This window comes from Ambystoma mexicanum, chromosome 9 (assembly GCF_040938575.1).
Source record: "Ambystoma mexicanum isolate Mex_15411 chromosome 9, UKY_AmexF1_1, whole genome shotgun sequence".
NCBI lineage: Eukaryota > Metazoa > Chordata > Amphibia > Caudata > Ambystomatidae > Ambystoma > Ambystoma mexicanum.
This window is the reverse complement of record NC_090931.1, coordinates 455,122,470-455,136,467: the sequence shown is the minus strand read 5'-3', so window position 1 is coordinate 455,136,467 and position 13,998 is coordinate 455,122,470. Positions and strand designations below refer to the sequence as shown.

Here is a 13,998-nt window from a genome sequence, read left to right as displayed (position 1 = left end):
CTCATTATACGGATGGCGGTAAGGGTTTACCGGTACCGGTATTTTATCGGTAGCGGTAAATCCTTACTGCCTTACTACGAGGTCCCTTTGCGGGTTGGGGAATTTAACGCCTGCTTTTTGCAGGCGTTAAAAACCAACACGCAAAGGGACCAGGGAGCTAATTACGGTACTGCAATTTGCGGTGCCGTAATTAGCACCTTCCCCATTCCCATAGAGCCCTATGGGGCAAAAATGGGAACTGGGAAGGGCAATGGGGGAAGGGGGAATTACCGCCCCACCAACCTTGGAATAGGGCGGTAATTCCCCTTTCCACCAAGACGGTGCCGGTATTTTACCGGCATGGACCAAGGTGCTAATAGCACCTAATAGCACCTTGGTCCACCGCCATCCGTGTAATGAGGCCCATTGACTGGAACCAGGATTTTTACTTCAGGATGCTGGCAGCCCTGGCAGAGGTGTTAAGGCTCACGTCCACATGTTGCGGCTGTTTGACAGCGCCCCCGTAGGGCCATCTTTAAAAAAGAAAATGCACCCGGTATAGGGAATGCTGTAAACATTTAGTACATTGGGATTTTAAAAATCTGGACGGTTTAAATATATTTTGTAGAATCACTTAAAAGATATCCTGAAGCACACAACACATTAAGGCATGGTAGGGAGATGTGCAGACAAAAAAGGGTGGACCCTCTACTCTTTGAAAATGTATGCCAGTGACTGAGTAAACACAGTACAAGGAGGGGAATTATGTCATATACAAATCACAGCATGCAGAAAACTGGTATTAATGATCCACTTGAATGCGTTCCTGTTGAATGACTGAAGGAAATGGGATAAGAGCAAAACTTGATGGATGCGTGCCACTTTTTGCTGTTTTGCAAAAACCACTCCGACTTGCGTAGTAAATGTCTAAATCGCTATTTTATGTTATATAATAGGTTTTACTTGGATGGGTTGTCTTTTAGAATTCATAAAATATAGTCTTATTCATAGAGTATACAAATATGTCAGAGAAGCACTTTTATGGCAGTGTAAATTCTTTGTGTAGTACTTCGATTTCATGAACGTGATGGCTTAGTGTTCGTACTTTTTCATTAATGTTTTAATGGGTGTACAGTGCAACTTTTTTTGTTTTTTGTGTGAATTAATTTTTCTGTTAAATGTTGTTAATGGAGAAATCCCATTTTAATAAAGATTGAATTGACTTAACAGATGAATAAGGTTCAAATAAAAAATTAAATAACACTTGAACAGATGCAACCTCTGATACAATGGTGTTATTCAAAATGCCATTACATGGTTTACTCACCTGCATGTCTGTAAATTCTTCTTGGTTTATTGTAGTCCTGGATGTCAAGCTGATAGATCTCTCCCTCTTCATTAATGCCGATAGATGTAGCTGTGGTATTGTCAGGTCCTGTTATGGAAAACACTTTGTAAATATAGGCATATATTTCCTATGTAAAAAAATCCAATTAAGGTATTGTCAACAAAAACACTGTCCCTGTGTGCCAAAGTCCTATGCCTGACCCTTAAGGTGGGTGGTGGGATAAATAAAGGGGTCAGATACCACCAACCACAGTGTGATGCTGGGTCTAGGCATGTTTCTAGAGGTTCCACTGGCTACCCTTGTCGCGCTAGGGGCAAGGTGATTTCTTTAAGAAACCATACATAAAGTGATTTAGTGAACACTAAGATTCACAAGGGCCAAAGGCCCTTCAACACCAGACCTGTGGTTATTGAAATGTGTAGCAGTATGGACATTCTCAGCTCAAATGCTTAGCACTACAGTAGAGACCCCCGCTACTTAGGCAGCGTTTGCAGGGCTCCCACCAAGACCTTTTTCCATAGTCTCCCTTCCAATAATACTCTGTCTAATTCCTACACCTGGCTTTCTATTTCTATGACGTATAACAAAGCTGGTATCACCTTTGCCATATAGAACCTAATTAAAGGGAGGATGGAAAATCTGAAGTATTTGAACAATATTCTGCGCACCTGATAGATAAGTTGGTCAATCTTGCTTTCCAGGTTTGATTGATATATTTTCATATATGGCTGAGCAGTGATATAAAAATCTAAATATATCACCTTTGTCAGTGGGATTATTTCAGTTGAGTCCAGGTACCAACTAAACCCTAGATGCCTCCTTGCCTTTTTTTGTAAAGTAGATGATCCGAGACTATTAGCATGTATGTCCAAGTCATTTACAGCAGAGTATGAAGTTAAACCATCTAGGAGACACTGGAGGCCCATCAGTATTAAGTCTATTAGTACCAAGTCATCCATATAGGCCATCCAGCCCACCCACTGGCCATGCCTCCAGCTCCTGTAATAGCAGATCTGCATAAATCTTACTATCCGCATCTAGACAGGTGATATATAGGGGGACAATTATGGAAACCTTCCATGAAGGTGGCATTTGCCTATTGTTTAAAATACTGGTAAAAACGAGAAATAGTATATAGGACCAAAGCTCTTTGCCTTTATAATTTGATTAGTAAGGCCATTCTGCACAGGGCCCTAGAAGTAGAGGACCTAGCTATGATATGCTCCAAATCAGTTATATCAAATTTGAACTTCCATGCAACCCTTTACTTTTTTTAAAATTTGTAATTTAACGTGTTATACAGCAGTACCAAAAAAAGCTTTTCATCACAACATCAAAACAAACATCTATGTCCAGCAGTCCCCCTCTTCCCTTTAATCCCCTCGCCATGTACTCAACAAGATACTTCCACTCCTCACAATCAGTTGTTAGCATAAAAATTCCCCCTCTTAGTATGCAGGTTCATCAGCCCAGGCTTCCACCCAAACCACCCTCAAAATCTCACAGCCAGATCACAGCCAGCCAACTTTCCTCACTCGTTGGCCTCTCTCTCTCTGGAATTCTATACAGCTCCTCCAAGTGTGTTTTACAACGAACTTCCACAAGAGAATTACTTTGTAGAGAAGCTTGGGAACTGTTCTCCTGGTTTACAAAGGACCAAAAGTTGCGAGCGTTGTTGGTAATCAACGCTGTCCGCATTTTTTCTCCTTCATTATGGGCCATCAGAAAGGATGCAACCATAACCAGTTTATATATTCATGCAACCAGAGGTTTTGCTCTCAGTAATAGTCTACTCCTGTAAGGTTCAAAGACATTAAAGATTGCAGGATCCTTCTTAGGGCCTTTTGCCTTTCCCACACAAAGTGATCGAATAAATGGTGTGGGTTTCCCTTATTTTTTTGATCCCATAAAAAGTGCATACGATTTTAGGCAGCACAAACCTTTTCCTGCTGTTCTCTAGAAGAATTTACAACAAAATTCTGCACATTTCTAGAAAAACTGACACCACAACCAGAGAACATAGATATACGATTTAGACCTGGATTTACAGTGAGGGTAATATGGGGCACTGAATAGTAAAGTTCCCTGCTGACCATAAAATGCGAGATTAACATGTTACGATCATTGTTAATTGTAATTTACCTTAAAGACCTACATGTCCCCAAGATTTTACAAGAGAGTACAATGTAATTTTTAATTTCCTCAAGAACAGTACCAAATTTGCCCACATTCAGATGGTCACCACACCGGGCATTTAGGTTCCCCACCCCCCCCCCCCCACCAAGATAATACCATCTTCCTCTGGAACCTTTATCCAGTTTATAATCACTGCATCAACGTATGCAAATATATCATTATTATCACTGGTATTTTCTGTCAGGGATATTTGACAATACCCTGCAGTGAGATCAAAGGTGCTGAGGTACTTGGCAGCGCCCAGCGTGTCCACTAACTCGTCAGTTTGTGGAAGGGGATGAGCATCTGTCTTGGTGGCAGCATTTATAGCTATGTGGTCCAAAAGAAACTCAAATCTGAAGTTCCTGATTTTGGTACCAATACCAATGGGTTGGACCAAGGACTACTGGAGGGCTCTATCACCCCTAGATCCAACATCTCGTTCACCTCAGACTTCATGTGAGACCTTACTTTTTCTGGCATTTGATAACTCCAAGGGGGAAAGGGGGGAAATTTCACCTCAAAATGTTGTAGTAGTCAGCTGAGGAGTCACCAGGACAACCTCAGAAGTTCCCAGATCCTTCTTTTGGGGCTCATCATAGGCTGCAATCATGTTAACTGTGGATGAAACCTGATATGTCACTCCACTTTCCTTCCACTTGGCCTGGCTATACCTAGACTTGAAGTTACTGCCCATGTCAGGCACAATCTATTCATGGAACCCAACAATGGTACAGGTGTCTATTAAAGCTGAAGTAACCGACTTAGCAGTTACTGTCTTAAGTGGGGTGGCTTTAGGATAACATCTGGAATGATTAACTGCCAATAGGAATATCATGTTGCCTGAGGATGTAGTAGGATTCCAGGGACTCCCTGCATTAATCCCTACCCCATTAAGAGGTACATCCACTACTTGTAATGAAACAGGTGGAGTCTGAATCAGTGTTCCACTTTTTCAACAATTCGTAGAACACCTGTAGTAGTTTTCTTCTTGGGCCCCCATCATAGGCCCGAAAATGTACAGGGGAATCCTTTCCTTAGTTCTCTTGATAACAAGATGAACAGCAAGGTGGACCTCTTGCACCAACTGCAGGAGGAAGGTCCACACATCCTGGGGAGCCACCAACCTCATGGGGTCTCCTCTAGTAGGCTCTATGGACTTACTAAATAGTAATCCAACCTCTCTCTGGATTATGTGTTTCCCAAAGGATTTAACTATCGCCTCAATAAAGCAATCTGAGCAAGCATGTGGTCTGAAAAGCTGGTGCAGCACCCGAAATCTACATTCTGCATCTACTATTTTAACTTTGGCCTTTGAACATGGCCACGGCTTTATTAGATATTTGATTTGTCCGTCGTTACATGCAAACATCTCCTGATTGGCTAAACAAACCTAGGAGAGCCAATCAGGAGGACCGGCAGGCGGAAGCCGGCCCCCATTCTAAGGCCTATTTTACCAGGCCTGTCGGTGCTGAATTGTATCCATGTTCTGCCTTGAGTGCCACAGACAGGGCAGGAGCCCTCTCCCTTAGGACCAGAGCCCCGCTGCAGCAACAGAAGTAGCCAGCACACCAGCAGTCGCCCTGGTTAGAGTCCATGATGTGTGACGCCACGTGTATCTTTTTATGCATTTCATCCCAGAATGTCTGAATCTGCCTAACTATCGCCTCAATCAAGCAATCCGAGCATGCATAAGGTCTGAAAACCTTGGCACAGCACCCGAAATCCACAATATGCATCTACTTTATTTCAACTTTGGCCTTTGAACTTGGCCACCGCTTTATTAGATATTTGAGTCACCCATCGTTATATGCAAACATCTCCTGATTGGCTAAACGCACCTAGAAGAGCAAATCTTGAGGATCGGCAGGCGCAAGCCGGCCCTCATTCTAAGACCTGATTTACAAGGCCTGTCAGTGCCTGTCCAGGCTGTAACAGTGCCGCGGGGCACGTCACACTACTCGTTCCACCCTTCATATCCAGCACAAATACCAGTTTGACAAGGGAGGTAAGCACGTACCGCTATTTCTGTTCACTTACCCCAAACCATCATACCACGAAGTTTCACCTTTCCGCCCACGATTCCTTTCATTTAAGTTACTATCCTGAAGCATCTTACCCCTTTCCATTACGGAAGTTTGGAATCACCATACGATAAAGGAATCCACCCCTGAATAAGGTCCTTGATCCTTCCACTCGTGCTACTTGCACTGCTCACTTCATTACTACCTTCATCCTCATAGGCATCGGTTAACCGCTATACTCCAGTTATAGTATAGGCAGCCAATGCATCAACTACTTTTGTCTAGCACGCCTTCTATTAGCCTACGGCTAACCATTCCACTTTCTCCCACCCAGATCTCATGATCCAACTCGCTATTTCAAGCGACACCACAAGGTACTCCTACTACGGACACCTAAACACTACCGCTACGGACTAAGTTTCTGGCCACAGTTAGACTATCTCTCTCAACCCATAGCCTTTTAACAACGCTTGTAGCGTGTCCATTATATTACTTTTGTCCCCGAGTATTATCGGCTGTGCACTTTACCCACCTATCATAGATGCCGTCCATACATGTATTCCTGCAATCTGTATACTAATATACCTGCACTGCCGCTCACTGCAAGTTTCCATGGCTGACTGCTTCGTACTTTCGCAACTTAGTCTAACTTGCTTAAAATCCATATTACTGCCAATTACTGCTGCCTTACATGCACTGCTGAGCATTGCAAGTATCCTTGATGTATGCACTATTACCTGACCCTACATAACTGTCTCGCGCTATTATCATGCCTGATATAGTGTCTAGATCATAATGGAGTATCTAGTAATAACTGTCTCGTGCCATTACAATTTAGCTAACACATGTGTGCATGATCATTCTAGCCAATCTAGCCAACTGTAATACTGCATGACAGTGGGCCTCATTATAAGTTTGCCGTTCCAGTAAATATGATACCGGTAAGCTTGCCGGTAACGTAGTTACCGGAACGGCAAACTACACCGTCAGCTCGGCAGGTCCAACTTGCCGTGCGTAACATCACCCGCGAGCAGACCTACTCGGTAGAGCCAGCACCATTATTGACCGTGCCGGCGCTACCAGACTCCCCATTCCTATTGAGCCGTATAGGGATCAAATGGGAATGGGGAGTGATTAATACTGGCACCCGGCAATGGGCAATTACCGGGTCCGGCGGGGCCGGAATGCCCCGGTAATTGCCCTACTGCCAGGTGCCGGAAAAAAACGACTCTGGCGGCTACCGAGATAGTCGTAAAGAAGCCCAGTCTGTTATATTAGCATTGTCTAGCCAACAGCCCCTTTGTGCTCCGAGACTATACTCGTTCGTCTTCCCAGTATTCTAACTGCTTTAATTGTGTAGCTTTACTCATACATGGCCAAAGTCATCCTCGTGCTTCTCGCATTTATCCTATGCCTCATAACTACATTCAGTACCATGTTGCTGCCAATAATGGCTTTTGAAGATGGAGCCAATAACCTCCTCTCACCAAACACTGACCCTATGCCTAGTTCTCCCAGCATTTCTCTAACCATGTCCTTGAGTTTACCGCCTTATGAAATCATTCCACCTTCAGCATTTCCACCCTCTTGCTCACAAGCAGATTTGAAATGTGTGCACTACACACTGACAACGCTGAGTAATCCACTTATCACACCGGCCAAATGGATCAAACTATTTGCCACAAGACCGACTCCTAACCAACCATGCCCATTTAAAATCAGAAATTCAAGTCTAGGCTCTAGGTTCTCACCAGTTCACCACTCGCCCAATTCCAAACATAGGTCCACCGCCACAAAAGGTTTATGTACAGGTACTAAAGTAGGCAAACCTACTATTAGTACTGCAAATAATGCTCCTTTGCCTAAGGAAAATCCCACACACACAAAAAGCAAGCTGCACTCCTCGACCACACCGATTAAAGGTGCACTCATACATTTGAAATCTTTAACAGCTCACGCACTAGACATCGCTGACATCATATCATCCAACGAGTTGAACTTCTTACCCATAAAAGAGACTTGGCTGCATGCTGCGGCAGGACCCTTACTATTTCTTGCCATTCCAGATGAGTATTCTATTATTCGACTGGACAGACAGTCCTCCAAAGGCGGAGGCGTTGCATTTATAGCCAAAACTATATTAGGCCTTAGGCCTATACTAAACCAAACCTTTCCCTCAGCAGAATCATTGTCTATTAATTTACTTATCCCTGTATCTCGCACAATTATTATCTACCTCTAATATAGACCACCAGGGCCTCGCTCTACCTTTGAAGAAGACATTACTCTTCTCCTTACCACTAATACTAAACTAGGATCACAAATGATACTACTATGCGATCTCAACTTAGGCTTCCAGGACCCTAAAGTCGTCAACGCATTAGCCCTTGCTAATACCATATGAGAATTAGGCTTTTTCCATCGCATCACCAAACCCACACATAATAAGGGAAGGACATTCGATTGTCCGGCCCACCTCAACTGTGATACGAACATACTCTCTAACTCTCTGTGCGCCTGGTCAGATCACCACTTTATCACATTCACTATTAAGAAAGAGAGTCACCTTACCCTACAGTACCCTCCAGCTCCACCCACATGTACCAGGAACAACCGTAACATAACAGCTGAGAAATTACTTACCCCTACTACAACTGATTATTAACCACACCTCCACACTCTTGCACCCCACTGTCCTAGTAGACCTATATAATCAGACCTTACTGAATGCTATCAACACAATAGCTCCGTTAAAAATGCGCAAAGCCAAACCACGTGCCCACTTAAACTTGTGATTCACTCCACACCTTAAAGCATTATGGAAAGACAAACGAAAAGTAGAATCACTATGGAAGAGTCTTCCTTCAACCCTCAATAAAGACACATTTCTAATAGCTCCCCTCAACTACAAACAGGCCATTTTCCAGACCAAAAAAGACACGTACAACAACCGAATCATTAAAGCTAAATCCAGCGCCAAAGAATTGTTCAATATACTTAGAGAGTTGGAATCCCCCAGCTCACCTCTGGATACCTGCACCAAAGATATCACCTGGTGCACTAACATTCAGAAAGCACTATTAGAGAAAATAACGATGCTACAAGCCAAAATGGAATCCCAAAAATCTAGCCTCTCCTCTGACACCTCTCAACCTCTGCCTTCATCACCTCACACTAAAACGTATGAACTCTTCAACTTCTCTCCTCTCTCTGTCAAAGAGGTTGAGGACATATTTACTAAACTAAACCCTTCAATATGTCAGTGAGAAATGTGTCCTGCTCCCCTCATCAAAGGCGCTGCCAAAGACCTGACACTGTTCATCACCACCCTAATCAACGCCTCCTTTGAAACAAGTACAGACCCTACAAACCTAAAAGATGCTTGGGTTTTGCCCTTACTGAAAAAAAAACCACACTAGATCCAAACATCCCCACTAATTACAGACCAATCACCACAGTACCATTTCTACTGAAAATTCTTGACAGAGCAGCATACCTGTGCAGATACAAGAACATCTAAAAGAAAATAACCTCCTTGACCTTGGACCATCTGGTTTTAGACCAAGACACGGTACAGAAACGGCTCTGATCGACTTAAAGACACAAATTGACGTTTTAAAAGACAAAGGTAAACTAGCCCTCCTTCTACTATTAGACCTATCGGCTACCTTTGACTTAGTTAATAATAAAGTCTTATGTAACCACATCTCATCAGCAGCACATTTCTCTGACAAAGCCAATGCCCGGATACAGTAATTCCTGGACAACAGATCTATGAGGGTCTTTGCACCTTCGGCTTCTGCAGAGCCTACTCCAGTCATATGCGGAGTCCCTCAGGGATCATGCGTGTCGCCAACCTTATACAATGTGTTCACGAAGCCAGTCTTCGATGACTTACACTACTTGGGTATCACCTACAATAACTATGCAGATGACACCGAAATACTCATCCCCATCACCAGTGACTACAACATCAATTCGAAAGTACTAAACAACATTTGCCTTATTATACAAGCCTGGATGGCTAAGCCCAGACTTTGTCTTAACAATGACAAGACAGAGCTACTCGTTTTAGGATCCTAAATTAAACTTGATAGACTAGACAGACAGTTTCAATCTTTCAACATTGATGGTAACATCATAAAGGTTTCCAAGGATGTGAAAACGCTAGGCATTTATATTGACACAGCACCAACCCTGACAAGACAAACCAATGCGACAGCTTCCTCTACGGCCTACACTTGTAAATGAGTCAATGCCTGCAGACCGTTCCGGACTACAACTAACTGCAGATCTATAGCCAGAGCCTTAGTCCTAACAAAATTAGACTATTGCAATACACTCGATCTAGGAACCAACCAGCGGAACATAAAAAAGTTGCAAGTAATCCAAAATAATGCCCTTAGATCTGCACTGAACATCCCTAGATCTCACCACATCTCTGAGTCCAGACGCAACCTGCACTGGCTCTCTGTTAACAAAAAAATTGCATTTAAAACACTGTCCCTTACTCACAAGTGCCTTGCTAATGTAGCACCTAGATACTTGAAGAACAACTTCCCGCGAAACATCTTCGACCGTCCAATTAGGTCTTCACAATTACACTGCCTCAAGATCCCCAGGTTCAGGCTTCAAAAGGCAGGTGCTAGCAGTTTCCCTGTATTGGCAGCTGAAATGTGGAACTCTTAACCATTAACATTAAGATCTGAACCTACCTACTTCATATTCAGAATTTTTTTTTAAAAACTTGGCTCTTAACACAAGAGCCCTAGCAATGTCTGTGTCCTCATGCCTTTCTGTCTTTACTTCTATCATGCACTTTCCATGAACCTGTTGTACCATTTTAATTGCCTGTAATTGCATAACACATGTACCTGTATCTATAAGAAATGCACCCAGATGCCTCAGGGCTCGGTGCGCTATACAAACGAATAAATAAATAAATAAACCTCCAACTGGAGCAGGTCTGTATCCTTATGCCTTTAAGTTATTGATTTTCTTGTCAACCCTTGCTAGTCTCATCCTCTAAGGAGCACTCTCTGCAAGCAAGCTTGACAGTGCAGTATACTTATGCGAGTGAGATTTTCTGACAATCCTTACTCCTCATCGGGTTAAAGGATTTGGCCAACTACCGGCTTTATGTATGACAGGGGGAATATTTTCCTTCTCTCTTCTTGAATGTTTTACTCCTTTAGCCCAAGGTTTCCCCTTTGGTTTAGGCTGGCCTTTAGACTTGGGTATGCAAGCCTGGTTTCCAGACCAAGTGCTCAAAAAGTCTGCAGTGGTCTCCCCGAGGACTACGTGTTGAGTTTTAACCTCTGACAAAACCTTCTGTGGAACTTTCCTTCTCACACTTCTGACACCTAAAGTGAAAGGCATTTCTGGGAAGTTGAGAGAAGGACCCTCGGTCAATTGGGTAGTCACCAGAGGAGCGCTGGACACAGTATTCCTAACAGTAGAGGTAGTTCCACCATCTACCAGCACAGTATCCTAAAGAAAATAACTCTCAGTGTTAACAGGTATGGGAGCAGAAGCTCCAGCAATCCTAGGATCCCAGGCTCCCAGGGAAACTAAATCTACTTCAGATCCACAACCTTAGGATAAGGAGTGTGAAGAGAAGGATACGCCTGTGATAATCTCGTCCTCATCATAAGGAAGGGCCAGATTCACAGAATCGACCCCCAAGGTCTTACCGTACATCAGAGCCACCTTTCACATGGTCACTTGCTCCTCAGATTATTTTATTTACTGTGCATTTGATAGGCGCCTGTACAACAAAATAGTGTTTCCAGGCACCACAAGGCAAGTGGGGAGGGAGCAAGGGAGTAAATGACAGTGGAAAACAATCATGCTCCTACTAGCCCTTGTGGCATTCAGACGTGCAAAGAAGAGAAGTGTAGAAGTGGAATGAGGGTTGGGGGGCAGGGTAAGGCAAGTGCTAGTGGGAGCCCGGGTGGGAAGTGCCAGGGGGTGCCAAGGCGGGAGGACATAGGCTAAGTGTTAGGGCAGAGGAGTCCCAGGGTGGGATGCACAACCACCAGGAATGTACCCGCAAGGGCAGTGCTGAAGGGGGGAGGCTGCTGGTGTCAACTTGGTGGAAGGCCTGGCAACCTTGGGGATTCCGGAGGGACCAGGCTGCCAGTCTCAGTGGCTGTGGGAGGATTAGCAGGGAAGGGAAAGATGTGGAGAAAAACAGAGTTTTGAGAGGTTTCTGGCACTTAAGGAGATCCGGCTCAAGTCTGAGAGGGGTAAGGAGGCTGTTCCAGAGAGAGGGACCAGACGAAGAGAAAGACCTGCTCTGCACTCTCTGCTTGGGGAAGCATTTGACAAGCAGAGAGTTGGAGTTCGAGGAGCAGAGGACTCTAGCAGGGAAGTATTTGTGGAGAGAAAGTTGCAGAAACTGTAGTCCCAGGCCCCAGAATGCCTTGTGGATGATGCTGAGGGTCTTGAATTTGATCCTTGTAAGCACTGGGAGTCAGTGGAGAGATTGTAGGGCTGGAGAGTTACAGTCCCTGGGCTTGAGGCCAAGGATAAATCTTGAAGCCCTGTTCTGGATTAGCTGGAGTGGGCATAGGGAAGAAAGGCAGAGATTGAGGAAGATTGCAGATGTCTAGCCTAGAGAGGACCAGAGCTCTGGAGACAGTAAGCTTCTGGGGGAAGGTGAGAAAAGGGAGAATGCCTCTAAGGAGGTAAAGCTGGAAGTGGGCCTTCTTGGCAAAGTCCAAGATGTGATGGGTGAAGTTGAGAGGAGTCAAAGATGACTCCAAGGATTCCAAGATGGCAGTCGTAAGGAATGCACCATGATCGATGCACTCCTGAAACCCCCGAGACCAACTAAGGGCTATCCCCTGCAGCTGTGCGCCCCCAACCAAGGGGAAAAGCAGCACATCAGAATGCCCAGGCACGGAGAGCAATAGGGGGCGACTTTCCGTGATCTGGAGTGCCGAAGCGTTCTAGAGGGGCTGGGGTGCAGGGCTGCGGCAGAGCGGCCTGATCGGAACGGCCACCGCTGCAGTCGCAGGGAAGGCAGGCTGCACTGCCACAGCGGAGCGGTCCGAGCAGAGCGGCCCCCTAAATTGGAGAAAGAGCGGACCGCAGGGAGCCACAGGGGCCGGGTGAGGAACGCTGCTTCCCCCCGTGGAGGCATGGAGTGCTGTGAGGCTAGTGGAGGGAGCCTGGAGCCGGCAAAGCGGTGTAGAGGCCCTCTGGCGATTTGAGGACCCCATGGGGGAGCCCATCACTGCCCCCAGCAAGCAAATGAGCGACTTTCTCAAACACGCGGCAGTGGCCGCGTAGTGTAAGGAGATCAACAGTAAGAGGTACGTGGCCCATCCGCATGCTGAAGACCACGCGGCTGCCCCCCCCAGTGGGTCTGATGGTCCCAGCCAGATACTCACAGGCGGTGCACCGCCCCTATGCTTTTTGAGGTGCTGCACCGACTGAGGAGGCCCCAAAAAAGCCCCTGGGGCATTCGGGCTGGTACTCTACTTGCGGTACACACAGACGCTTGGCCGTTTCTGGGAACAGGGTGTTTGCCGCAGGCAACGAGGACCCCCATTCAGGAAAACAATTGCGGGGGTGGCCGGGCCTGGTTCCATGAGCCCAAGCAATGAGGGATTGCAGACCAGCCACACTCTGAAGAAGAAACATTAAGCTCCCAGCTCAGGCAATCCTCTGCCCCCTCCAGCGTAGCAGTGAATAAAGCGGCAGCAGCACCCCCACATTTTGGGGCACCACTCGAAGCCGGATCCACCCCTACAAGCTCCGGCAGCCTCCAGATCCCCACCCAGACAAGGAGGCAAGAGGACACCAAGGTGTAGAAAACGGAGGGGGCAACACCTAGAGGGATGCACAAGAACCCAGCGGCCTCTCTAGAGGCCCTGACCCACGCCCCCCTTGAGGGTCAGCGGCCCGCAGCCCCGAAGGGGCAATGTCAAAGTCCAGGGGGAAGGAGCCCCCGCATACCGCAAAAGGCACTAAGAAATCCCAGGAGGGCGGCATACACAAGATGTGGGGGTGAGAATCGGCTTCCCCTCTGCTGTCGGTTCCCCTTGCAGGAGCATACAGCGAGGACCCTCCGTTCCCTGAAGCGCAAGACCAGGCAGTGACGCATGCGGCCCAGAAGCAATTCTTCACAGAATTTGACTACAAGATCGCCAATACCGTCCAAACGCATATGGACAAAATGAGAGAGGACCTGGCAGTCGCACTACAGGAAATGAAAACAGATGTAAACAAAATCAAGGAGAGGGTGGACACTAATGAAAGGGCACTCCAGGAGTTGGCAGACGATGCCAGGAAATCGGAGGCGCTGTTGGAACAACTGGCGACCGCTACACACAATCTTGAACTACAGACAGAGGACCTGTAAAATAGGTGTAGGAGATCTAACATCCGTATAAAATCTCTGTCAGAAGACGTCCTTGACAGGGACCTAAAGGGGGTGGTTCACAATATCTTTGTGGACCTGTT

At 45.9% G+C, this 13,998-nt stretch overlaps 1 protein-coding gene across 4 annotated transcripts in view; it reads right to left on the bottom strand.

Moving 5' to 3' along the window:
- Positions 1–13,998, bottom strand: part of LOC138488180 (zinc finger protein ZFP2-like) — a 289,886-nt gene that overhangs the window by 88,654 nt on the left and 187,234 nt on the right. For all 4 annotated transcript variants that reach the window (XM_069614980.1, XM_069614978.1, XM_069614979.1 and 1 more), the window contains one exon: positions 1,307–1,414. In XM_069614980.1, coding sequence (XP_069471081.1) covers positions 1,307–1,414 — 108 coding nt within the window. The remainder of the gene's footprint in view (positions 1–1,306; positions 1,415–13,998) is intronic.